We start from the raw sequence: 25,703 nt of genomic DNA, 5'->3' as shown, positions 1-25,703 counted from the left end.
CTCCTTTTTCGTTCCCTAACTTGTAGTTTCTTATAGCTTATGAAGGAGCCAGTTGCCATAGTAGTGGCATTTTTTTGGCACTTACTCCTAAAAAACTTATTAAAAAAAAAAAACTAGATTGTAATTATGGAAAAAAGTTACCATAAATGTTGGTTTTAATATGAATGAACTTTTATCAGGAGCCAGAAGCAGCCTGTCTTTGGAAATGAGAATAGAAATGGGACATCGTTTATGTGACCTTTGAGAACCAAACGTTAAGGTCACTAGTGTGCCTGGGCATTGCTGTACATCATCAGGCCACCTTCCTGCCCCTGCAGAAGCTGCATACCCAATGTTAGCCATTTACCCAATAAAACACAGAGTCAGGATGGTTTCCTGCCTCTTTTTTTAAGACACGCTAACTGCAGCAAACTGGATTGATGTACTATAGTAAAATCATCAGGTAATTTTTTTCCCCTTTTCTTGTTAAAATGAATACTACTGCTAAAATCATTTTCCAAAACTCCTCTTTTCTAGGTATCTCTTGGACAGTTGCATCTAATTGGGAGGAAAGGTCTGGATCAAGATTACTATGTAAGTCCATCTCAAGCTTGCGTCATGTGGGTGGGAGGACAGGTGTAAGGGAAGCTGAGGGTGGGTGGAAGAGCTGCCCGGGAAAGCCCACCACTGCTTCCTTTGTCAGATCTGCTTCCCAGCTTTTGAAGGAGAACAGAGTTTCCTAGAGAAAGCACTTTTCCTACCTGCCTCTAAGTATAGAGGGGTAGAGGCCTGTGAAAGAGTAGCTGGGGCAGGGAGTTTCCAGGGTCCCACTGAACCCACCCTCTTCCCACCCAGACTCACGGTTGCACTGGGGCTGGGTGAGGAGGACAGGCTCTCTCCCCTAAGGCCAGCTGTGGCAAGTCCACGTGGGAATTTCTTGCCAAGGAGCCTGAGGACCAGCCTCAACCCCATTTAGCTAAATCAGAGGACAGGCTGCTTCCAACATAATTGGGTATATTATTAAGCTTCTTTATAAATTTGTAAAGCTCCTTTCAATCACTTTGCTTAACCTTACTTTATCCCAATGAAGTTAGACGATTAACAATTCAAATATATGGTGGAGAAAAAAGCAAATAAACTTAACCTACAGAGGATCCTCCTTAGTAAGATGCCAAAGCCCCTGGACGAGATCTTCTCTCAATGCTGATTGTAGTTTTAAGGCCCTAGATCCCCACAGATCTGGGGAATTAGCTGAGATTCTTCTTAAAAGATGACTTTGAAACCCTTGTCATTTTATAGGAGCCATGTGCTCACCGTCTCAAAGGAGTATTTGCTCTACTTCAATCCTAGTGGCTAAACAATAGAAATAACTACTTCTACAGCAGTTACATAAAAATCTGAACTGTTATTACTTTCTATTTCACTTTACGTTGTTATTTCATGAATGTATCTTTGGCACTCTAGTTTGTGTTTTATATGAGGTACTATACGCATTAGGTGGAGAAGGCAGTGGCACCCCACTCCAGTACTCTTGCCTGGAAAGTCGCATGGATGGAGGAGCCTGGTGGGCTGCAGTCCATGGGGTCGCTAGAGTCGGACACGACTGAGCGACTTCACTTTCACTTTTCACTTTCATGCATTGGAGAAGGAAATGGCAACCCACGCCAGTGTTCTTGCCTGGAGAATCCCAGGGACGGGAAGCCTGGTGGGCTGCCGTCTATGGCTCGCACACAGTCGGACACGACTGAAGCGACTTAGCAGCAGCAGCAGCAGCATACGCATTAGGTAAATGTCAAAGTTAATTTTATAAAATGTGATAAAATAGGTAGCAACTGAAGTAAACATATGCATCCATCTCAGGACAGCTCAATTGAAGGTCTTCAACTAAGGTTTTAACTTCTTGATGAGAACTTCTGGATTCACAATATTATGCCAACATCAGATTTCAGCCTGTAATGAGTTTCTTCTGCTAACTACAAGATCCAAAACTGGGAAGAAGTTCCCATTTTCCATAAAGACAAAATTTGATTGTGAAAGCACCAAAACCACACTTATACAGAATGACCACTAACATCTATAGAGTTTATAAAACCCCACAAAGCTAAGCACTTCCAGTCAGCATGAACACCAGATGGGAGCTATAGCTGCCTCCAGGTGAGAATGAGGTGCAGTCCCAAGGCTGGCAGTAGAAGAGTCTGGTGCTGTAGCAGCAACAGCTAGGCAGTTGGGCTTCAGCTGAATGGCCCAGACAAGCTCTGCTATGGGCTCATTCACTTTCATTAGCTCTGTTTTACAGATGAGAAGCTGAGGCTGAATAGATAACGTAAATTGTTTCAAATCTCATAGCTAGGTAGTAAGAGTGTTAAGAAATAAAAGTGCAACTCAGTATTTCTGTATTCAAAGCCTGTGCGCCTTTCATTAAAACTTACTTAAACTCAAGTTAAAACTTACTTACTTACTCTTGACCTGAGCAAAAACAAAAAACAAGTTTATGAAAACCCCAGTCATTGATATCTAGTTTTCTTATTCATAAAGCAAGAAAAAGGAATGATGTAATCACTCAGGTTGCTTCTAATTTTCTGTTGGTAGGTTGGGCCCCATTCTTCCCATTCAGACATCTCAAAAAGACTGGTTTAATTCCAGAACCATCCCAGCAGTAGGGCAAGCACAAGCTAGTCCTTCCTGCTTTCCTTAGCCTAAAGAAACCTGAACTTGGATGAAGGATTCCCATCAAGGCATCAGACCTCAAGACTCATTGGCTTATCAGTTAGCTTAGGCTGCCATCATAAACCACCCCCAAACGTAGGTACCCTAACACAACCACCATTTATTTAATTCACAGTTTTGGCAGGTCAGTAGTTATGGCTGGGTTCAGCTGAGTAATTCTTCTGATCTTGGCTGGGCTTCTTCACACATCTATAGTTTGCCAGAGTTTTGACCAGGACTGGCTGATTTATGATGGCCTGGTCCATGGCAGCTGGGATGACTTGGTCTCTCCACACGCTCTCATCCTCCAGCCAGCAGGCCCATGCTTTTTGCATGGCAGTCAAATGTTTTACAAATGCAGTAGTGAAAGTCTCCTGAGGCCTAGGGTCAGAACGGACAGGATCAATTCTGCCATATTCTTTTGGCCAAAGTAAGTCACAAGGCCAGCCAGCATTGAAAGAATAGGAAAAAGAACTTCTCTTAATAGGCAGACCTGCAAAGTATTATGGCTATTTTTCCAACTTGCCACAGCTTGCAGTGAAGTGAAGTCGCTCAGTCATGTCTGACTCTTTGGCAACCCCGTGGACTGTAGCCTACCAGGCTCTTCCATCCATGGGATTCACCAGGCAAGAAAACTGGAGTGAGTTGCCATTTCCTTCTCCAGGGGATCTTCCCAACCCAGGGATCGAACCCAGGTCTCCCACATTGTGGGCAGATGCTTTAACCTCTGAGCCACCAGGGAAGCCTTGCACCAAAATCAATTTGGAATAGTGTGAAATATGCAGAGAGGAGTGGGAAGATCTCCCCATGGCTAGCTTCTTATCTTTAAAATCCTACTTCCTCGGAGAGGATTTTCTTGATCAATTCTACCTTTTTTTTTTTTTTTTAAATCACTTATCTTATCATGCTGTGTTTATTTTTCTCTAGTCCCTCTCATTCCTTGTACTTTTCTGATCTTGGATTGTTAACTGTCTTCCTGCAGGGCAATGTAAATTCTTATCCATCTTATTCACTAATGTGTGTCCTGTACTTAGATTAGTACCTGGTACACATTAGGTACTTACTGTCTACTGAATAAATGAATGACGGCATCCTAAGAATTAGATGTTATTTCTCAGCCTAAGAATCACCACTTGAGCAAGTACGCTAATGTTTTAGTCCACCACAGAAAATTATTGTGAGATTCTTTATAAATATAAGTGATGCCTGGTTGTTGTTGTTCAGTCACTCAGTCATGCCTGACTCTTTGCAACCCCAGGGACTGCAGCACACCAGGCTTCCCTGTCCTTCACCATCTCCTGGAGCTTGCTCAAACTCATGTCTATCAAGTTGGTGATGCCATCCAAACATGTCATCCTCTGTCATCCCCTTCTCCCCCTGCCTTCAATCTTTCCCAGCGTCAGATCTTTTCCAATGAGTCAGCTCTTCGCATGATGTGGCCAAAGTATTGGAGTTTCAGCTTCAACATCAGTCCCTCCAATGAACACCGAGGACTGATCTCCTTTAGGATTGACTGGTTGGATCTCCTTGCAGTCCAAGGGACTCTCAAGAACCTTCTCCAACACCACAGTTCAAAAGCATCAATTCTATGGCACTCACCCTTCTTTATGGTCCAACTCTCACATCCATACATGACCACTGGAAAAACCATAGCTTTGACTAAAAGGACCTTTGTTGGAAAAGTAATGTCTCTGCTTTTTAATATGCTGTCCTGGTGGGCTGCCATCTATGGGGTTGCACAGAGTTGGAAACGACTGAAGTGAATTAGCAGCTAGGTTGGTCATAGCTTTCCTTCCAAGGAGCAAACGTCTTTTAATTTCATGGCTGCAGTCACCATCTGCAGTGATTTTGGAGCCCCCAGAAATAAAGTCTGTCACTGTTTCCATTATTTCCCCATCTGTTTGCCATAAAGCGATAGGACCAGATGCCATGATCTTAATTTTTTGAACGTTGGGTTTTAAGCCAGCTTTTTCACTCTCCTCTTTCAACTTCATCAAGAGGCTCTTTAGTTCCTCTTTGCTTTCTGCCATAAGGATGGTATCATCTGCTTATCTGAGGTTATTGATATTTCTCTCAGCAATCTTGATTCCAGCTTATGCTTCATCCAGCCCATGCTTTATCCAGCCCAGCATTTCACATGATGTACTCTGCATATAAATTAAATAAGCAAGGTGAAAATATACAGCCTTGAGACTTACTCCTTTTTCCAGTTTGGAACCAGTTTGTTGTTCCATGTCTGGTTCTAACTGTTTCTTCTTGACCCGCATACAAGTTTCTCAGGAGGCAAGTGAGATGTTCTGGTATTCCCATCTCTTTAACAATATTCCACAGTTTGTTGTGATCTACACAGTCAAAGGCTTTAGCATAGTCAATGAAGCAGAAGTAGATGTTTTTCTGGAATTCTTTTACTTTTTCTATGACCCAACATATGTTGGCAATTGATCTCTGGTTCCTCTGCCTTTTCTAAATCCAGGTTGAACATCTGGAAGATCTCGGTTTATGTACTGTTGAAGCCTAGCTTGAAGACTTTTGAGCATTACTTTGCTAGCATGTGAGATGAATGCAATTGTGCAGTAGTTTGAACATTCTTTGGCACTGCTTTTCTCTGGCATTGGAATGAAAACTGACCTTTCCCGGTCCTGTCCCAGCACTGTCCAGCAAATTAAAAATCAAAATACCTAGAAATGATGAGCTTGACATTTTCACCCTCCTCATTGTTTGACTGAATTAATTTCTCTTATGAGTTGTCACTATAGGCAACATTTTCACCTTCTCCTCCCCACAAGATTCTTAATTATTGGAAAGTATTGTATATACAAGTCTTGATTACATTGTCTTGAATTTGTATACATACATTTTAATGTTATTTGCATTTCTAAATATATACAGGCCCAGGATGAATTGGATTAGGAAAAGCTGGGTGTTTTGGTGCATGTTATTAAGGTGGATAAGGCATAATTAAGTTACACCCAGCAGAGGAATAATATTAAATACATAAGGAAACTGTTTTGTCCACTCTGCCATCCATGAAAAATAAAAGAGCTAATGCTATCCCTTTTAAGAGTGATTTACAGAGCCTGAGATAAAAGAAGTATTCCCAAATGTTTTTAGAACAATACATTTTCTTGGCATTTCATTCTAGAGGAAACGTTGCAAACTGATTAAACCAGGGATTTTCTTAGAACCAACGAAAAATCATCATGTTCAGTTTAAAAAAAAGAGAGAGATGTGCATTCAAATAATAAAACCTCACTTAGCATAATGCCTAAGACACACTATATTTCATCCTAAGACACCATCAGTTATAGGATACATTATGTTTTACTGAGCAAGAGAAACATTGCCAATATAAATTATATGGTGCCATTGATAGTAAAAAGTGTCCTGATTAAAATGAGAGATGGGGGGTATACATCTTATGATCAGTAAAATATGATGGTAGGTGGTCAGTAAATATTTGAAGGAAGGACGGATGGATGGATCGTGTTTTTGTTTGAACCGTTATAACAAAAATACTGTGTACTTGGTGGCTTATACACAATGGAACTTTATTTTCTCACAGTTTTGGAGGCTGGAAGTCTGAGATCAGGGTGCCACCATGTTTGGGCGAAGGCCCTCTTACAATCTGTAGGCTTTTCCTTGTATCCCTACCTGGCAGAAGGGTCAAGCTAGCTCTCTGGGGCCTTTTTCAAGGGCACTAATCCCATTCATGAGGACTCTGCCAATCACCTCTCAGAAACCTCACTTCCTAATACCATCATGTTGGGTAGTATGTTTTCAACATATGGATTTGGGGGGAACAGAAATATGCAGAACACAGCAGATGGATAGATGAATGGAGAGATGAATACCTGACTCTGAGAGCAAGAATGCAGGTTGGCCCATGCATGGCCATTGAAGTAGCTTGCATGATACTTTCACAGAGTGTTTAACAAATGTTTATGCAGTTGAAAGAGTAGCTTTAAAGTCATGTGCACTCAGTCGTGTCTGACTCTTTGCAGCCCTATGGACTGTAGCTTGCCAGGCTCCTCTGTCCATGACATTTTCCAGGCAAGAATACTGGAGTGGGTTGCCATTTCCTTCTCCAGGAGATCTCCTCCACCCAGGGATCAAACATGCATCTCCTGCATTGGCAAGCAGATTCTTTACCACTGGGCTACCTGGGAAGCCCAACATTAAAGGCAGGTTAATGTAAAGAGAAATTAAAGAGAACTGAAATGCCAAGTAACCAAGGAAAGTGGAAGGAGAAATTAGACCCTCCATTTTTGGTCTTTATGGGCTCATTATATTGAAGGATGGGGAAAAACTCCAGGATTCTTATTTGCTTCTGGGGAATAGGCTATTCTCTTTTAACAACTCAAATCTAGTTTCCCAGAGCATAACTCTCTAATGCCAAATATTTGAGCCCAAACTCTAAAACTGCACTTTGAAAATGAGTTTATAAAATCATAATTTTAGAGCTAGAAGGGACCATAAAGATTAAAATTCAGTCCCTTTGTTTTAGAGATTAACAAATTTATTCTTTCATTCACTCAGTCATTCATTCATCCCAGAAACATTTTCTGGCTGCCTAATATACAGTAGATACTGTGCTAAATACAGAGGATTCAACATTGGGGGAAACAGAAAATTAAGCAGACAATTAAATCAATGGATGCATGCTATGATGGGGAAAGACAGAGTGCCCAAGAGCACAGGGGAGGAGACCATGAATGAGGGAGCAAGGCCGGAGATACTGTACTTGCACACATCATGGTTCTCGATGGATATACTTGGGTCTTGGTTCAGCAGGGATATTCATAAGAAATATTTTTTATATTGATGTTCTTTGATAAATGTGATTATTAAATCATAAATTTTATCATACATTTGATTTATTTACCAATATGTAATTGGTATAGTAAATCATACATTGCTATAATTTTCTCCTATCCTACTGACACCTACGTTATTCCAGACATTTTCAGCAGCATTTGTTTCAACACTCCCTCATGCTCATGAATCTCCACTGGTTTCTATTTCTAAACCAAATAAAATAACAGTCCTTAGCCTGTTAATTATATTGCTCCATCACATTTTAGCACATCTTAGCTTTTGAATGCTCTACTTCAGCCATACTGAAGGAACTACTATTTCTTGGACACACTTGGGACACTCCCGTCTCCATTCTTTGCTCATGTTGTTCCCTCAGCCTCTCATGCCCTGTGTGTGGTGAATCCTCTCCATCTTTTCTGTGACCTTTATCATTTGAGCCCTCGTTCTTTAAACCGTGAAGGCAGAGTGCCGAGTACGTGGGAATTGGATTTAGGCTGCTGGCAGGATGCCAGTATCGGCTTCTTGACTCCAACCGTCACTAAATAGCTCAGATATTAGTAATACCTTCCTTACAGTGCAGTTTTGAAGATTAAGGAAGAAAAAGCTTGTAAAATACTTAAAAGAACTAGGTACAATTTCTGTTATTCTAAACCCCTCTAATTCTTTTTAGTGTTCCTTTTATTCTATCTTTCACTTCCTGTCATTGCTATTTACATCTACTTTTTCACAGCAGTACTGCTAAGAAGCAAAGTAGGCACAGTGGTTTTTGTTCATCTATCAATCACCTGTGATACCTAACATATTACCATATGTATGGCAGGTATCAGTCAAGATCTTGAAAGGATAAGTGAAGAAGAGAAGGATGGGTGGATGAGTGGATCCATGACGTGATGAGGTCCAGGATGGTGGCTTTTGTATTTACTTTATGTCCACGGCCGGAGAAGGCAATGGCACCCCACTCCAGTACTGTTGCCCAGAAAGTCCCATGGACGGAGAAGCCTGGTGGGCTGCAGTCCAGGGGTTGCTAAGAGTTGGACGCGACTGAGCGACTTCACTTTCACTTCTCACTTTCATGCATTGGAGAAGGAAATGGCAACCCACTCCAGTGTTCCTGCCTGGAGAATCCCGTGGACGGAGAAGCCTGGTAGGCTGCAGTCCATGGGGTCGCGCAGAGTCGGACACGACTGAAGCGACTTAGTAGTAGTAGTAGTATGTCCACGGCAGACCGACTTGTCGACATAATGTGTATAGTTCTCAAATAAGTTGCCAATATTTCTAGAGAAAACTTACATATAAAAGAACTACCTACCTTTCTTCCTCAAGCGTTCTCTTCTCTTTGGGAAGGGGCAGATCCTTGCCCATCAATTGCAGATCCTTACAATCAGTCAAGGCTTTTTAAAGAGAGGAAAGTTGTGTCCTACTAAAAGACATTTTGGAGCATGTCTTCATTTCTCATTCCTGGGACTTATTTATTTAATTCTCCATGAAGTCTCTGAAGAGGACTTAGGGAAAGTCAGGAGGAGGCCTGAGGAATGAGGCAGCAAGAGACAGGTGACCTCCCACGCATTTAGACTGAGCATTTCGTTGAATGTTATGACCCAGAGAGAGTCAGAAGGGTTTGCCGCCCCCTTTGACTTTCTTTGGAAAGAATTGGTCTGAGGTTCACCTCTGCAGAGAGACCTGGACCAAGAAGGCAACCAGGGGTGTCTGGTCTCATTCCCTCTGCACCATAAACATTAGGGTGCTGTATATCCAATCCTGCCACTTACACAAACTGTCTTACACAGTAAGTACGTACTGTCAACATACAAGTGTGGTTTTAAAAAATAATGGAGTATTTAGTTCTACAGCTGGGATTTATCTCTCCTCCACAAAGCAACATGCCCATGATGCCTTTCCAAATGTGAAAAACAAGCCCGCACATTCTAAAACTGTACATGTGAAATATATATATATATTTATCTCCCACTCTTCAGGTTCATGATTGAAATAGCACTTGGAGTAGTGAGTGCCTTGAACAAAGTAGGCATTTCACAGATATTTTTTTAATGCATGTCAAATGAAATAAAACTTAATGCAAAAGCTGTTTTACAGGATATGTTTGTGACTGTCAATAATACTGTTCCTTTTCTCTCCAGAAAGCATTATACTACTTCTTAAAGGCTGCAAAAGCTGGGAGCGCAAACGCTATGGCATTTATAGGAAAGGTACAAGCTTCCTTTTGATCAATAGCTTTCATATCTTAAAACCTAGTAGTACCAGCTACCTGAACCAGTGTAGGGTCATGGGTCTGCCCACCTTCTTCATGAAAGCAGCTAAGCAGGGCCTTCAGCTACGACCTGACAGTGATATTCTTGGGGTGACAGTTTGGGAAGAAGTCCCGTACAATAGTGGTCTTTATCTGGGGTACCAAAAGCAGTCCTTTTTTTAACCTTTAATTTTATATTGGAGTATAGCTATTAACAGGAGAAGGCAATGGCACCTCACTCCAGTACTCTTGCCTGGAAAATCCCATGGCTGGAGGAGCCTGGTAGGCTGTAGTCCATGCGGTCGCTAAGAGTCGGACACGACTGAGCGACTTCACTTTCCCTTTTCACTAAGGAAATGGCAACCCACTCCAGTGTTCTTGCCTGGAGAATGCCAGGGACGGAGGATCCTGGTGGGCTGCCATCTATGGGGTCACACAGTCGGACACGACTGAAGCGACTTAGCAGCAGCAGCAGCAGCATAGCTATTAACAATATTGTGATAGTTTCAGGTGGACAGCAAAGAGACTCAGCCATATATACAGATGTATCCATTCTCCTCCAAACCTCCCTCCCATCCAGGCTGCCACATAACATTGAGCAGAGTTCCAAGTGCTAGACATTCTGTCCTTGTCAGTTATCCGTATAGCAGTGTGTACACGTCAGTCCCAAACTCCCTAGCTATCCCTTCCCCAAAATCGGTCTTTGAAAGTACCGGTGGCCCAGGGCTCCTGGCTGAGCGTAACTCGGAGCCCTCCCCACAAACCCCTGGCGTGTAACAGGAGAGCTGATCTAGTTGTACATCAAACCCTGGGACAGACCTCCACCCAGCGTGGTCCCTCCTCCCACCGTTCCTGGAATGAGAACTAGCTCCAGACTGACCAAAGAACCAGCTCCTCCCTGACTGACGGGAGGAGCCTTTGTGGAAGGTTCCTCTGGAGAGGCACCTTCTCTCCTTCCAAGACTACTCACTCCCCTGCTCACTGCCCTTGGCTCCCACAGCCAGTCTGTTTCAGTAACCATGGGGACAAGTGCCCGGCTTCCAGAAGTACTACATACAGTAAATTTAGATGCAAGGAAACATGAAAAAAAATACCAACAGGATTCTTTCCTCACCCTTAGGTGAGGGTACTCTAGAGTGTGTGTACTAGATTGTATTCTTAATTTTTCCTTTTATTAAAAATGAGGAGAAATTCAAATAACATAAAATTAACCATTTTAAAGTGTGTGCTTCAGCGGCATTTACTACATTCAACGTGTTGTGCCATCATCACCTTGATGTCGTTCTAAAACATTTTCATTGCCCTCGAAATCTTTAGTTTTTACTTTTTATTTGTATGTGTGTGTGTGTTTTTTTTGTAGATGTATTTAGAAGGGAATGCTGCAGCACCACAAAATAATGCTACTGCTTTCAAATACTTTTCTATGGCAGCTAGTAAGGTATGTACCCAGCCCATCCTGTAGACATGTGAAAACATTTGCCTGTATTAACATGCAGACTGGGGCTGAAGCATTAACTCTAAAGCCCCATGCCCGATTAGTGGGCCTGGGAGGAGTGTAGGGTCCTGGTAAAGAACAGTGTCACTGACAATAAAATAGGAGGTTGGGGTAGGCAGAGACCCACCTCGCCTTCTTGGTAAATGGAAGATGGCATACTAGCTGGAGGCCAGACAGAAGCTCAGCGTCCCCTCCACCACGTGGTACGTGAGGCCATCTAGCTCAGGAAACAAAAAGGATGAGGGCGGAGGAAGGGAAAACTCCGTCAGTAACTGCGGTAACCCAGAAGTGCCCAGTTTTCTCTCCTCTGACCTTATTCAAAGGCTCTGTCTCAGGCAGAAGGCTGTCCAAGAGCCAGGACGAGATGACTGAGAGCACGGCTCTGGAGACAGAATCCCTGGTCTGAAGGCCAGTCCTTCAGCTGACTAGCTGTGTGACTGTAGACAGGTTACTTAACCTCTCCACGTCCCGATCTCCCTGTCTATAAAATGAGAATATAAGAATACTTGCCTCATATTGCTGTTTTCAGGATTTAATGAGTCAATAGTTATGTGCCTCATATTAAAAATACTTGAAGCCATGCCTGGTGTATAGTACATGCTCTGTGTCAGCTATTATCTTTCTAAGTCTGGGGCCCGTTAGGTAGAGTGAATTTCAAAGCACATCCAAGGCAGAATGGATTGGATCTGTGAGGAAATAAAGGAATCACAGAGTATGGTTCCTGCCGTTGAAGTTCCTGCCTTGGTTCCTAAGCTCAGTGAGGCTGGATCTGCCAGGTGAAATTTAGCAGACTCCCCTAAACCCCTTAGGAGCATAAAAGACATCCTCATAGCAACACCCACCACCCTAACGTTGGAGAGCAGCCTTGATGAACTTTCTATCCCTGCGATGTAGGAACCCTTTTGTTGTCTTACACCATCTTACTGCAACACTGGCAGTAGAGATGTGCTCAAATGGGGAATATTTTCAACTGTTCATGCTTTTTAAAAGCCCACACGCTGCTTTAGGAGCCTATTTATAAATGACTAGCACCTCGGAACTGCTGCTATTATGGTGTAAATTACTGAGAAGGCTGGTAGTCGGCTGCTCTCCCTTGTAATTTATATGGAATTGTTGCTCAGCAAGACAGTCATCCAGAATACCATTAGATTAGGATGACAAGGAGAGCAGACCGAAAAAGAGGCGGGGTAATGTAACAGCAAGTAGTGCTGATCTGTCCGTGTAGAGGAACAACTCCAGGGAGCTGCGTGTGGAAACTAACCCAGCCCCTAAGCTGTTCAGGGCTAGGTAACCAGTTGTGATCTGAGCTACTCGTGTCCTAAGCCTGAGCTACCCCCCTTTATGGAGGAAATCTAACACTGTATTTAAGGTCATTCTTGTGAATGGCATCAGGTAAATATGACCGTGTAATCCTTTATCATCTCCAGGACAGTTTATTAGATTTCTCCCTTGGGCTCACTACCAAAGTATGGAGCTTCTGTCTCCCACTCCTGCACACTTGTACGCTTCTCTTTTTTAAAATTTAGTACTACCATCTTTTGGCTGGGCTGGGTCTTCGTTGCTGCATGGGCTTTTCTCTAGTTGCAGTGAGCAGGGGCTACTCTGTCATTGCGGTGCCGGAGCTTCTCATTGCAGGGGCTCCTCTTACGGTGGAGCACAGGCTCTCGGGCACACGGGCTTCAGTAGAGGCAGCACGCGGGGTCAGTAGTGCCAGCTCCTGCGCTCTCGGGCACACGGGCTTTGGTAGTGGTGGCACGCGGGCTTAGTTGCCCTGTGGCATATGGGATCTTCCCAGACCAGGGATAGAACCCATGTCTCTGGCACTGGCAGGCAGATTCTTCACCACTGAGCCACCAGGGAAGCCCCATAATCTTCTTTTACTGTTCTTTTTTTTTTTGAACTGCTACTTTTAAAGTTGTTTCCAAGTCATATGGTACCACGATGCAAAGCTGTGGACTTTCTGACTTCTTGTATCTTACTCAGAAACATGAACAGTTATCCAATGTGATGCTGGGCCCCAAGTTGGACCATATTCTTCTAGTTTTCTCTCTTACCACTGGGGACACCCCGGGCCCAGCTCCATCTTCACACTTTCGTCATCCCCTGTCCCTTCCCAGAGTCATTCTGAACACCCATCCCCAGCTCAGAGCTCAGTCCTCTCTCCCTCTACAAAGCCTCCCCTGCCTCCCTGGCACACTTCATCCTCTCCCTCTTCTGAACGTGCCCTGCATTCACTCTGTGTAGTGCTAGAACTTCGCTGCTGCTACCCTGCACCCTCTCTCCTGCCGTCTAAAGGCCATGTCTCTCCACCGAGAGCAGGGCAGTGGTCTTAGTTCCTCATAGGAGTTCCTCAAATATTTCCCTTATATGAGCATCTGCTCCCTAAGTTCATGTCAATTCATCTCTGCAAGAGCACTGAGCCCTAACATGGAAGTTATAGGGAGAGGGATTGCCTACGCATATATTTCTTCGGCTTGGAAGGAGTTTTAAAAATTAGGAAATTTCATATCAAAATCTGGATGTCCAGCTTTTCTTGGAAAATGAGAAGAGCTGAGCACACGAGGTGGCCATTCCACATGAGGACAGTGGACCGCCGCAGAGCAGAGGAGGTGCCACTGCCTTTAGACGTGCACCTGCTCTTGGTTCGCCTCAGTCTCCGCCTCTCCCCTGTAACCTGGCTTACGCACGTCTTACAGTACCTACATGGCTCTGGGGGCATCTGAGCTGGCTGCTCTTGATCTGAACTTTCTGAACAGGTTCTGTTGTTGATTAGTCGCCAAGTCGTGTCTGACTCTTTGTGATCCGTGACCCCATGGACTGCAGCACGCCAGGCTTCCCTGTCCTTCACCATCTCCCAGAGTTTGCTCAAACTCAGGTCCATTACTCTGGGCCTTAAACGGTTGGTGAGTCATCCAGTGAGCCCCTGGCTCCCCAGGGATTCTCTTAGAAAGATAGAAAGGACTTTGTCCCCAGTATTCTAACCTTTCTCTTTCTGCCTCCTTCCCTTTTCCTCCCTCTCATTTCCCTTCCCTCTCATTTTTCTCAACATCTAAATGAAAATAGGGACTTCCCTGGTGGTCCAGTGGTTAAGACTTCTTGCAACGCAGGGGGTGCAAGTTTAATCCTTGATCGGGAGCTAAGATCTCACAAGCCCCAAGCCCAAAATACAAAACATGAAACAAGAGAAGCAATATTGTAACAAATTTAGTAAAGACTCTGAAAATGGTCTACATAAAAAGACACAAAAAAATTTAAAAATAAATAAACAAGGGTAGCTAAAAGGAGATAGATTCAATACTTTACCGTATGCCTCACACTAGGCTTTACCCCCAGAGCAGACTATCCCCAAACTCCTGGGACTACAGGTCAACGTAGTCAGGGGAGAAGAGAGAAGAGGACAGTAGACACATACCAAGCTGTTCGAAATGCACATAGATTGTCCTCAAGGACTCTTACATTAGCTGGCCCTTTGAATATAGATAGGTTCAAAGTTTAGCACCTTGAAATAGTTGCTGAACTATGCCATCTCTAGTTATGTGCGACTTCTGTCTCACCGAGGAGTACTCTATCTGTATCTGCAATAACTACATTTCAATTATTAAATTATTAAAAATAATTACAAATGAATATGTTTAGGCAGTAAAAAGAAATTTGGAGAGTTTTCTATCAGAACTTAAGTTCCTGAGGAAATACTATAAACCTAATAAACAGTAAAATTTGAATTAAAAAAATAAGCCAACAGTGCTTTACCATCCACAATGGCTAGATTAAAATCCACAGAGTCTCCCAAATGTTATTTGGCCACTTACATCAACCTCCTTTGCCCAAAGCACGTAACAGGTGTTTAGATAGACTTCTCCCTTCTGAAAATTCCCACACATCCTTTAAGACCCAACTCAAATGTCACCACCTCTAACGACTCAGTCTGCTCGGTCCCCTAGGCAGTTGAGCGTTCCTCTTCTGGGCTGCCCACAACACGGTCCGTCTGTTTCCGCTGTAGGACTGACCACACGTGCCACGATTAAGAGGTCCCTCCTAGTGGGTCAGAGCCCACGGACCTGTCAGGCTGCCTTTAGACATGGCAGGTGCTGTCTGGTTTGCCTCAGTATCTTTTGACTTTCACCTCCTACCTCTCCCCGATGCCTGTTGTGGAGTCACACAAAGCAATCCCTAAAGAAATGCTGAACGAAAGATTGGGACTGAGGTTCAAGAGGGAGGGGTATTTGTATACTTATAACTGATCCACACTGTTGTATGGCAGAAACTGATTTCATGTCATAAGGCAATTATTCTCTAATTTAAAAAAAAAAAAAAAAGTAAGAAAAAGAAGATTGGAGGAATGTGACTGTCATTTCCCTCTTTTCCGGTCAGAAAGGGGGCTATGAAAGTGTGAAAGGAGAAAGTAGAGAGGGTCAGAATAATGCCAACTACTTCATTAACCTGCCTTAATTCACCTCCTATTGTGCGTGTTTCAAATTTTGTGAATGATTTTGCAATACTTTTCCTTATCATGAATTCTTCTAAGACTTTACCTCGATTTTTAAACCCGTTCTAGGGCAATGCAATTGGTCTTCATGGGCTCGGTCTTCTTTATTTTTATGGGAAAGGAGTTCCTGTGGTAAGTTAAATAGTTTTATCATCTTTCATGTTTCCAGAAATTGACTAAGGTGAAATTCATGATCGTTGATTAATTTAAAGGAATTAGTCTCTATTACCTGGTTTGCCGAGGTATCCTATCTGATAATACAAAATAAAATAATCCAGTGAAATATTTGCCAGAGACATAGAGTAAGCTTGTGACAAGAATAACAACCCTAATTAATATCTTAGAATCATAGATTCTAAGTAACCTTAGAAATCATCTAACTCAAGAGGATTTTTTTTTGGATAGATAAATTTGTCATCTTAGTTTAACTTCTGTCTTTTTGAGTGACCTTCCCCCAATATCTAACAAAGCCTATTGTTAGTGTAGGAAAAGACATAATTTACAATGATAATGAGATAATTATTTCTTAGTAGAATCTAATATAATAATGAAATAAAATGTGTTATACTTCTGATACAATTTTAATTAGCTTAAATCACATAGGGCACTAGCTACACTCTTTTAAAAAGTGGAAGGCAATTGTTACCATGGAGTTATGTATGTACCTTTGAGTAATAAAGTGTAATTATCTTGCAGAATTATGCAGAAGCGCTTAAGTACTTTCAGAAAGCTGCAGAGAAGGGATGGCCCAATGCACAGTTTCAGCTAGGCTTCATGTACTACTGTAAGTACTATGCATGTGGCTGCTTTACTTAGGACGACAAATGCATCATTAAGTCTGCTCCTTTTTAAACACGAGTCAAAGGGTTGGTGTGGATGGTTTAGACAGAACAATCAGGCAGCAATTTGAGGAGGAATTTCAAGAAGACAAGGAAAAGTACACTATCTGGGGGAGGGGGCAATGAAGTACAACCAGAAAGTTCACCTTAAAGAGCCAAGTTTGAGCAAGTATGAAACTCACAAGACAGGTCAAACTTGAGAGAAAGATTTGGGTGGCATTACCATATAGGTGTTAGTTAAGAGTAGCCCAGCTTCCAAAGGGAATGGAGAGAGAGTGCAAGAGAAAGGCGTGGTAGGCCACTATAAGAAATCTGGTGATCCTTGGCACCATATTGAAAATATGAGCAAAGAAAGAGTCATCACAAGAAGACTGAAAATGCACAATCAGAGGGATGGGATGGGGAGGAGGTTATCTTAAGGAGGACAAGGAGTAGAAATTTCAAGAAAGAGTAAATGAATGATACTCTGCTGAAATTCAGTGAAAAGCCTGTTTCTTACTTTTTGATGAAAAGGGCAAAGTATCTGTGGAACTTATCAGTAAAGAGGATGTTTGTGAGGTCATCGAACTGGTTGAGAGGGAAGCCAGATACAGCGGGCTGAGGAGTACATGCGAGGTGAAGAGGTAGATGGGCCCAAATATTATCGGAAGTAGTCTTCCTTTAAATGGAGGAGAGAGATGAGATAATAGCATGAGGGAGACCAAGAATCAAGAGAAAGTTGTTTTTAAGATGGTGAGAGACCTGAGTATAATTTTTTGCAGAAAAATGAAAGAGAGTCAACCAATGGAGGTGGTTAATGTGTCACTGGGGAGATGAGATAATTGATGAAGAGGTTCTGGAAAAATTTAGGTGGCATTTATGATCTTACCTGACCAGTGGCGAATCTGCAAGTATCTGATCAGGTCCAGGGAGCCTCACTTAGCTTTGATAAAGAGGAGGGATTTCTCATCCTCAAAAACTGGAGAGATGATGAAACAAATGGTGCGGTTGTAAATCTGGGGAGAGAGGCAAGTGAGGAAAGATAACGAGAGGGTTCCTTTAGTGAGCTCAGAGGAACAGTCATTGTCTGAGAACAAAGGTGGAGTGATTGAGGTAGGTGATCTCAGAAGCCTTGAAGATTTGTAATCATTTTTGTAAGGACTGAGAAAGAGATTGGCCAAGACACATGCCAAGAGATCCAAATATATCTGAGTATTCTGTCTCAGTCCATCCCATCAGAGGTGGAGCAAGGGCAGGAGCAGATGTATCATCAGGAGGCCAGATCTGGCCTAGAGGTCAGCTGACATTTTCCACAATAGTCCAGCTTCAGAGTCTGTTCTGTACATCTTGGAAGGTTGCCTGAGATAGCCTGTCCTTCTAGTTTATTCCAAGTCCCAGCCCCAGGATACATCACCTTCCTCAAGCTTCTAAAATTAGGGTAATAGTTACGGCTGATGTTTAAGTCTTGATATGCTTTTACTCACTTAGTCCTCTCAACACATCCTGTGGGGTATCCCACAGTTTATAGATGAGCAAACTGAGCCATATTGAGGTCACAAGTCTTACATGAGGTCACATGATCATACACTCAGTGGATCTGGGATTCTAACCCAAATGATCTACCGGCAGAGCAACATGGCACTGCTTCTGAAGGCTAAGAAATGTTAGAGCTGGGAGGCAATTTCAGAACCACCTGAAGAAAGCCCTTCCTCTTGCAAAGGATGTGCCCCAAGGTGCCCAAGTTGCCAAAGGAGTAATGGGAGAACCCTGACAAGAACCCCAGCTTCTGGGAGTGGCTGATTCTCCACACCAGCTCCAAACACCTCTCCTTGCTCCAAGCATAAGCTAAATCTGAGCTGGGCCCCTTGGAGCTGGGTGTTGCCTGCCCCAAACTCGACAGTTACGTCTGGGAGGAGCTATACTGGCCCCCTGGTATGGAAGGAGGACGGTGATGGTAGCACACGTCATGGAGGGGCTTCTGGTCCTCAGAGACCACCACTTGGTCTCCTTTCCATTAACTTCATTAACAATATGTGGCATATTGAGGAGATATTTTCATGAGACTAGACAGTCCTTCTCCTTTAGTTCGCTGAATGGGGAGAGAACATTCATTTCCACACTGTTACTTCTAATCTAACTCAACTCCCCGCCTCCCCCGCCTCCAAGTAGTGACTCGGGAGTAGCTTGACTTTTGCCTGACTCTTCTGAACCTATTTAAAATGGCAGAAGTCACTATGACCATTACATGCATAGATTATAATGTAAAAAAATAATGTAAATAAGGAGGTGGCTCAAAATGATTTTAATTTTTCAGCTGGCTCTGGAGTATGGAAGGATTATAAACTTGCCTTCAAATATTTTTACTTGGCATCTCAGAGTGGGCAGCCCCTAGCCATTTATTACCTGGCTGAGATGTACGCCACAGGAACAGGAGTGTTGCGATCATGCAGAACTGCTGTGGAGGTAAATCAAGAGCTGTTTCTGAAGTACTTTTCATTTGTCACACAGAGGAGGCGATACTGTCCTTAAATTGTGGTGCCTTTGGTTTTATACATATTATCTTGTTTCTTCCAGCTGACAGTGTGAATACTGACATTTGCCAGAGAGGAAGAGCAGTGATGTAACTCAGCCTGGGAAAGGGAGGCAGAGAAACGATCCTTCCTCTCTGTTGCATTTGGCTTTTCGTCAAGTCCAGAGCTCTCCTCAGAATTCAGTTAGGGAGCTCTGTTTCAGTCGTCAATCAAATCGCCAGGGCAACGTGGCACTTCTAGTGGGATTGGGAGTTGCAACTTGGGAAATGAAAGGCTTGATTTAGCCTAGAAAATGTAGCCCTCTTCTTCCCGGAAAGCAAGGTCCTGAGGTTTTTTTTTTGATGATTTGGATGATACCGGAGAAAGTGAATTCTTTTAACCTGGGATAGTGGTGCACTTTTCAAAAGAGTGCTTTTAGGATCTTAATGTCCTTCATTGATTTATTAAACACTTGCCCTGCACCAGGATAAATACCTCCATGTTGCAATCTGACCCCTCTGAAATTCGTTTCAAAAGCTGCCGGCTAATAATCTATCTTTAGATTTGCTCCTTTGCCAACTCCCTAATGAATTATGCATGGCTAGCCTCCTTTGGTTGCGTGAGCGCTGTTCAGCTCGGCTGACAGTCGTCCTGTGCTGCTCTGTACACCTCCCTCATTCTGCCACCCGCACCCTCAGGCGCTGTCCTCCCCTCGCGCTCTCTTCCACATCAGCTGCCCTCACAGGGCAGCAGTGCCTAGGAAGGCCCTTAAAAAAACAAAAACAGAAGTTGATACATTCTTGTCCTGCCAAATAGCCTCCAAGTCAGAAAAGTTTATTATGCAAATTTAAAATAAGCCCCAGGAACTTTAAGCTCAAGACAAATAAAATACACACTTATAATCTTTGTGCCTATGAAAGATATTAACTCCTCACCCTAAATAATTTTCAAAAGCCATGCTTCAGACCAAAAATCCTGGCCTGACCAGCCAGGAGGATCTAAAGACTGATGTCAGTTACCATTTGCATGGAATGACATGTATTGGCTAACTAGTCTGCTTGATTTTTCTTTCCAAACACAGCTTTATAAAGGTGTCTGTGAACTAGGCCACTGGGCTGAGAAATTCCTGACAGCATACTTTGCTTATAAGAATGGTGATATAGATTCTTCTCTTGTTCAGTACGCACTGCTCGCAGAAATGGGGTATGAAGTAGCTCAAAGCAATTCAGCATTCATTTTGGAATCTAGTAAGATAAGTTAAAATTCTCTGCAATTCCCTAATCATACATATGCATATTTGACTTTACTACAGAGGCACCTTAAGCCTTCCTAATGGAATCTCTCTTTTTTTTTTTTTTTTTTAAGAAAAAGCTAAAATTCTCGAAAAAGAGAAGATGTATCCAATGGCACTTCTCCTATGGAATCGAGCTGCCATTCAAGGTATCCGAACTTAGATAAAAATGAGCACTGCCTGGCCCCTGTCCACTATTATTCCTCTGATTTGCTACAGCTGAGCTCTTGGGCACATGGGCAGAAAGGTGTAGAATATCTAGTACATGGTATTTCAAGCAGATGATAGGGTCAGTCTTTGGTTGGAGGTCATTTCCAGAAATTTCTTTTGTTATTCCCAAGGTCCCCAGTTTAGCATATGGCAGGAATTTTTCTATGGCACTGTCTCCATGGCACCTAAACAGTTGTCTGAAACGTGACAGTGTTACTCAAGAAATCATTTTTCTTGGTCTGGCTTCAGTCACTCATGTGCTGAGTTTTTTTTTTTTTTTTTTAACTTACCAGAGACATTATCTATCTTTCAAGGAGTTTATAGACAAAATTACTTATGGCTGTAAGACTTGCTTGATTCTTCTTTTAAAATATCACTTTGAAGATTACCACAAACTTCAGATCCTTATTATAATGATTAGTATGGTAGCATCAGAAAAAAAAAAAATTAATCAGCAAGATCCAACCCCCCTCCCTTCCTGGAGTTCCTAGGCCCCACTACAGGGATCACATGTGATGAGGAAGGTAAGACAGCGTAGTGGGGAAGCAGTGGCAGGTGGCACTTGCCTCACTGTGTCTCGTTCCATTCTTCCCCGAAAATCATATTACTAAGAGCACAAAGCTTCTGCAAAGCTGTCACTATTGGCATTTGGATATGTGAGGAACTGTCTTATAGTAAGAGAGAAATTTTACTTCTAATTAATTTCTTAAAGTCACCTCATGCTAAGGTCGAATCATCCCTTTTCTCCAAGAAGTGAATGGGATAAAAAAAAAAAACAATTCTCAGTTGATGAGGCAGAAGGAAAAAGCCACCATAGGTGCGTTCTCAGATCCAGCTGAGCTGCTACTGCAGCGGCAAGCCATCCATGTGATTTTAGTGAGAAATTCCCGAAAAAAGAAAAGCCCTTGTTTTCTAAAATTCAATGAAGACCTTGTTTGGAGTGGGGAAACAACACCAGCAATCTCTCATCTATGGCAAATCAGCTCAATTGTAGCAAATACAGGTTTATCCCAAGCCATAAAATGCTGCAGAAGCTGCACCAAGGGAAAGAGACCTTGAAAACGAGACAACATTAATATTAAACAGAATTCACCAATATAAAAATGTCAGACCACTAAAAATAATTATGTGTCAAAAGAGAGGTCAGACACGAGTGTCCCTGAAGATGTAGCCGCTGGTGGCTGCCTCGATGTGAGGAAATCTCCCCGTGGAAGTTAGGCTTCCAGTCAGTCACTGGTGGCGCTTACCTTCAGGAGCTGCTGTGTGTGATGAGGCTGCTGAACCATCAAGATGATGAACTGGAGGGGAAATCCCTCCCCCTGTCTAGTGACCCTCTGGGAGCCTGTCAGGATTGCCACCTGCCCCCAGTCAGTCCCCTGAGTAGGGTGGAGCTGAATCCTCTGGAGAATCTGTTTGTTCACAACCTTTCATTCTTAGAGACCTCTGGGGTCCTGCTTACTGCTTGTAAAGCTCAAAAATGCAGAGTCCTGCTCTTTTGTGGTTATGGTGCAGAAGGAATCTTGGGGTCAAAGGTTAAGGCAGCTTTGGGCAAAATTAGAGATGGAGCAGGTTTCTCTTTAGAACTCAAGGGGTCTCTTGCCTCTCCAGGCCCCTCTGGGCCCCTCTTCTGGGCATCAATTCTCTAAGGTCTTGCCCCCAGCTACCTGTACATTTTGAAGTACCTGGGAAGCAAACCCTGACAACTAATATCTTTGGCAGCTTAAGAATTTTATGACATTACTTTTAATTATAGAAAGCTAAAGGTGGTTTACATTTTAGTACAGGATTCCAGAAGGTTAAAAGAACTTCAGAACCCAAAGGAATTAATTTCAAAATTTTTTAGGCTTTGTATTAGGCCAAATGGGGAGAAAAACTTAGGAGTCCTATAGCCCTTAATGATATGGACCATATCACACAAGGTTACTTACTGGTTTTCCAAGTAAGCCTAGACTGTGCATCAGGGTTGGCCACAGTTGAAGTGGAAGTCCTGCATGAGCATTCCCTCATCTTTCCAATCAACATAGTCCTAGTGACTGAAAGCATGGGCCCCAGAGACATGCTTAGAGGCCATCCCCAATTAGCCTTCAAAAAACTGAAGTCTCACATCTTAAAAAGTCATGTGAATTTTTTCTACTCCGACATGAATATTTTCATGTTTGTTGGTAATTAAGATTGTAAAATACTTAACATCTGGGAAAAGCAATTTCTAAAAACGTTCCCTACCATGTCTATCCACTCATTCCATAAATATTCATCAGGTTCCGTTCCAGTTCTGGGACTGTATTAGTGATCAAGAGCTTCAAAGTTTTCTCTCATCAAAGAGGGAGAGAAAATAAACTAGTAAACAAAATAGTAGTGATACGTGCTGCGAAGAAATAAAGCATGTAGATGGGACAGATAATTACTGGAGTGTAGTCTGACAAGGTGGTCAGAGAAGGTGCTAGGCAGGAAGCAACATTTGCAGTGAGGTCAGAAGGATGAGGAACTCCAAACACGCCAGGCAGAGGGACTTGAATCTTACTGCAGGGATCCTGAGGCAAGGATGAGCTCGGTGTGTTGAAGGAATATGAAGAAGGCCAGAACATACCAAGAAAGTGACAAGAGATCAGGATAGTCAGGGAGGCAAAAGACAGATAAGGCATCACTTGCAGGTCAGGTCAGGAATCTGGATGTTATTCCAAGTGCAAAGTGAAGGCACTTGAGAGTTTTCACACAGGGAATGACATGATTCGATTTTACATTTGAAAAAAATCATCTTGGCTGTTGTAATATTCCAGGATGAGACTAGATGGTAGAGGAGAGGGCAAAAATGGGTGTGTTTTAGAGAAAGAGGACTTGCTGATGGATTTGATAATAAAAGTGAGGGGAAAGAACTGGGGATAATTCTCCTAGATTTATGGCCTGAGAAGTGGGGTGCTGGCCCTGAGAGAGGAAAGAAACTGATGATTTTGTTTGGAGGAAGAGGGAATGGGGTGTTAAGATTCTCTACTGGATGTCTTACGTTTGAGATCCAGGTAGGGAAGTCAAGAAGGCACCTGTAAGAATCTGGAGCTTATGAGAGACAGGACTGTAAATACAAATTCAGAAATAGTGAACACAGAGAGCTGTGGAACTAGATGAGATGACATGGAGACAGAGTTGAGACAGAGCAGAGTGGTGGAGAGGAGGGGAAGGCAGGAGAGGAGAGGAAAGAAGGGAGAGAAGCTGGAGGAAAAAAATCGGTGATAAAGCCTTAGCAGTCCGACATTTAGAAGTTAGTGGAGGAAGTCAGGCAAGAGTTTGTAAAGGAGAGGCCTGTGGGGCATGAGGGAAGTTGAGAGAGGAAAGGACTCGGGCAGTTAGGCCCAGGGCTTCCAGCGTGGCTTAGCGGCCCAGTGCGGTGAAGACAGGGATGTGGCCAGGGGCTTGGCTGCACAGAAGTTATCCACCACCTCGAAAGTTGCAGTTTCATGGAGGCGGGAGCAGAAGCCAGGCTGGGGTGGGTTGATGAGTATGTGGGAGGGGACGCTTTTGAGACAGCGAGTATAGAACACACTTTTGAAAAGGCTGAGTGTGAAGTAAACCGAGAAATGGGGCGTTGTGACAAGGAGATGCCGTGGGATGGAGAAATGGGATGAAGGGTTTGATGTCATTCACAGAAGATGCCAAAGGGTGTTTGCGTGACTGATGGGACTAGAAAGGGGGAGAAGCTGGTGATGCAGGAGAGCAGAGCTTCTGCAGGAGTGAAATCTGAGAAAAGAGGGATGGGATCCAGTTGATCTACCTACAGAAAATTAATCTAAAAGGTAAAATTAATAATGTTATATTCTGGGACTTCCCTGGTGGCGCAGTGGATAAGAATCCACCTGCCAATGCAGGGGACACTAGTTCACTCTCTGCTCCGGAAGGATTTTGCATGCTACAGGGCAGCTAAGTCCGTGCACCACAACTATTGAGCCAGTGCTCTAGAGTCTGCGAGCTGCAGCTGCTGAGCCTGTGTGCCACGACCACCGAAGCCCCTGAGAAACCGTGGCAGTGAGAAGCCCCCACTCTCAGGACGCCCACGAGCAGCAGTGAAGACGTGGCACCGCCAAAAATAAACAAAAGTATAGCAGAGTGTACATGTAAAAAAATGTTTATAATGTTTTACTCTTTAAGAACATTTGTACCATACTGTGGGAATTATCCTACAATGAAGACAGCTAGTATTGTGTGTTATATCCATAAATCATATCTAATCCTGATTATGGGATTCTAAGTGTTTTTTTTTTTTTCTTTTCTATATAGATTATCATTAGGTTGAGTTGCTAGGAACTACATCTGAATCAACTGAGTTATTCTTCTTCTCTTTCTGATATTTCTATCAGGCAATGCATTTGCTAGAGTGAAAATTGGAGATTACCATTACTATGGCTACGGGACCAAGAAAGACTATCAAACAGCAGCCACACATTATAGCATCGCGGCCGACAAGTATCACAGCGCTCAAGCCATGTTCAACCTGGGCTATATGTATGAACATGGTTTAGGTATCACAAAGGTAATTGTGCTGGTAACCATCCAAACCTAGTAACAATGGTTGTACAGGAAGGAAAATCTGTAAATGTTTTCCATTTCTCTGATGTCATCAATGGAGGGAAGAAGCCTTAACATTTGCTGAGTCCTCCCACAGACCGACACGTACTATGGACCCTAACATAGACTCCATAAGATTGGATTTATTTTCTCCAGGACACCTTCAGATCAGATCAGATCAGATCAGTTGCTCAGTCATGTCCGACTCTTTGCGACCCCATGAATCGCAGCATGCCAGGCCTCCCTGTCCATCACCAACTCCCAGAGTTCACTCGGACTCACGTCCATCGAGTCAGTGATGCCATCCACCCATCTTATCCTCTGATGTCCCGTTCCTCCTCTTGCCCTCAATCCCTCCCAGCATCAGAGTCTTTTCCAATGAGTCAACTCTTCGCATGAGGTGGCCAAAGTACTGGAGTTTCAGCTTTAGCATCATTCCTTCCAAAGAAATCCCAGGGCTGATCTCCTTCAGAATGGCCTGGTTGGATCTCCTTGAAGTCCAAGGGACTCTCAGGAGTCTTCTCCAACACCACAGTTCAAAAGCTTCAATTCTTCGGTGCTCAGCCTTCTTCAAAGTCCAACTCTCACATC

General features: G+C 43.2%; 1 protein-coding gene across 2 annotated transcripts in view; it reads left to right on the top strand.

Annotated features, from left to right (window-relative positions):
- The window catches only part of SEL1L2 (SEL1L2 adaptor subunit of SYVN1 ubiquitin ligase), a 116,493-nt gene that overhangs the window by 79,679 nt on the left and 11,111 nt on the right, over positions 1-25,703 (top strand). For both annotated transcript variants that reach the window (XM_070800709.1, XM_070800710.1), the window contains 9 exons: positions 517-573; positions 9,639-9,707; positions 11,109-11,186; positions 15,799-15,861; positions 16,426-16,513; positions 18,862-19,010; positions 20,139-20,304; positions 20,423-20,497; positions 24,905-25,077. In XM_070800709.1, coding sequence (XP_070656810.1) covers positions 517-573; positions 9,639-9,707; positions 11,109-11,186; positions 15,799-15,861; positions 16,426-16,513; positions 18,862-19,010; positions 20,139-20,304; positions 20,423-20,497; positions 24,905-25,077 — 918 coding nt within the window. The remainder of the gene's footprint in view (positions 1-516; positions 574-9,638; positions 9,708-11,108; positions 11,187-15,798; positions 15,862-16,425; positions 16,514-18,861; positions 19,011-20,138; positions 20,305-20,422; positions 20,498-24,904; positions 25,078-25,703) is intronic.

Source organism: Bos indicus, chromosome 13 (assembly GCF_029378745.1).
Source record: "Bos indicus isolate NIAB-ARS_2022 breed Sahiwal x Tharparkar chromosome 13, NIAB-ARS_B.indTharparkar_mat_pri_1.0, whole genome shotgun sequence".
Taxonomy (NCBI): domain Eukaryota; kingdom Metazoa; phylum Chordata; class Mammalia; order Artiodactyla; family Bovidae; genus Bos; species Bos indicus.
This window is presented reverse-complemented; position numbering and strand designations above follow the sequence as displayed.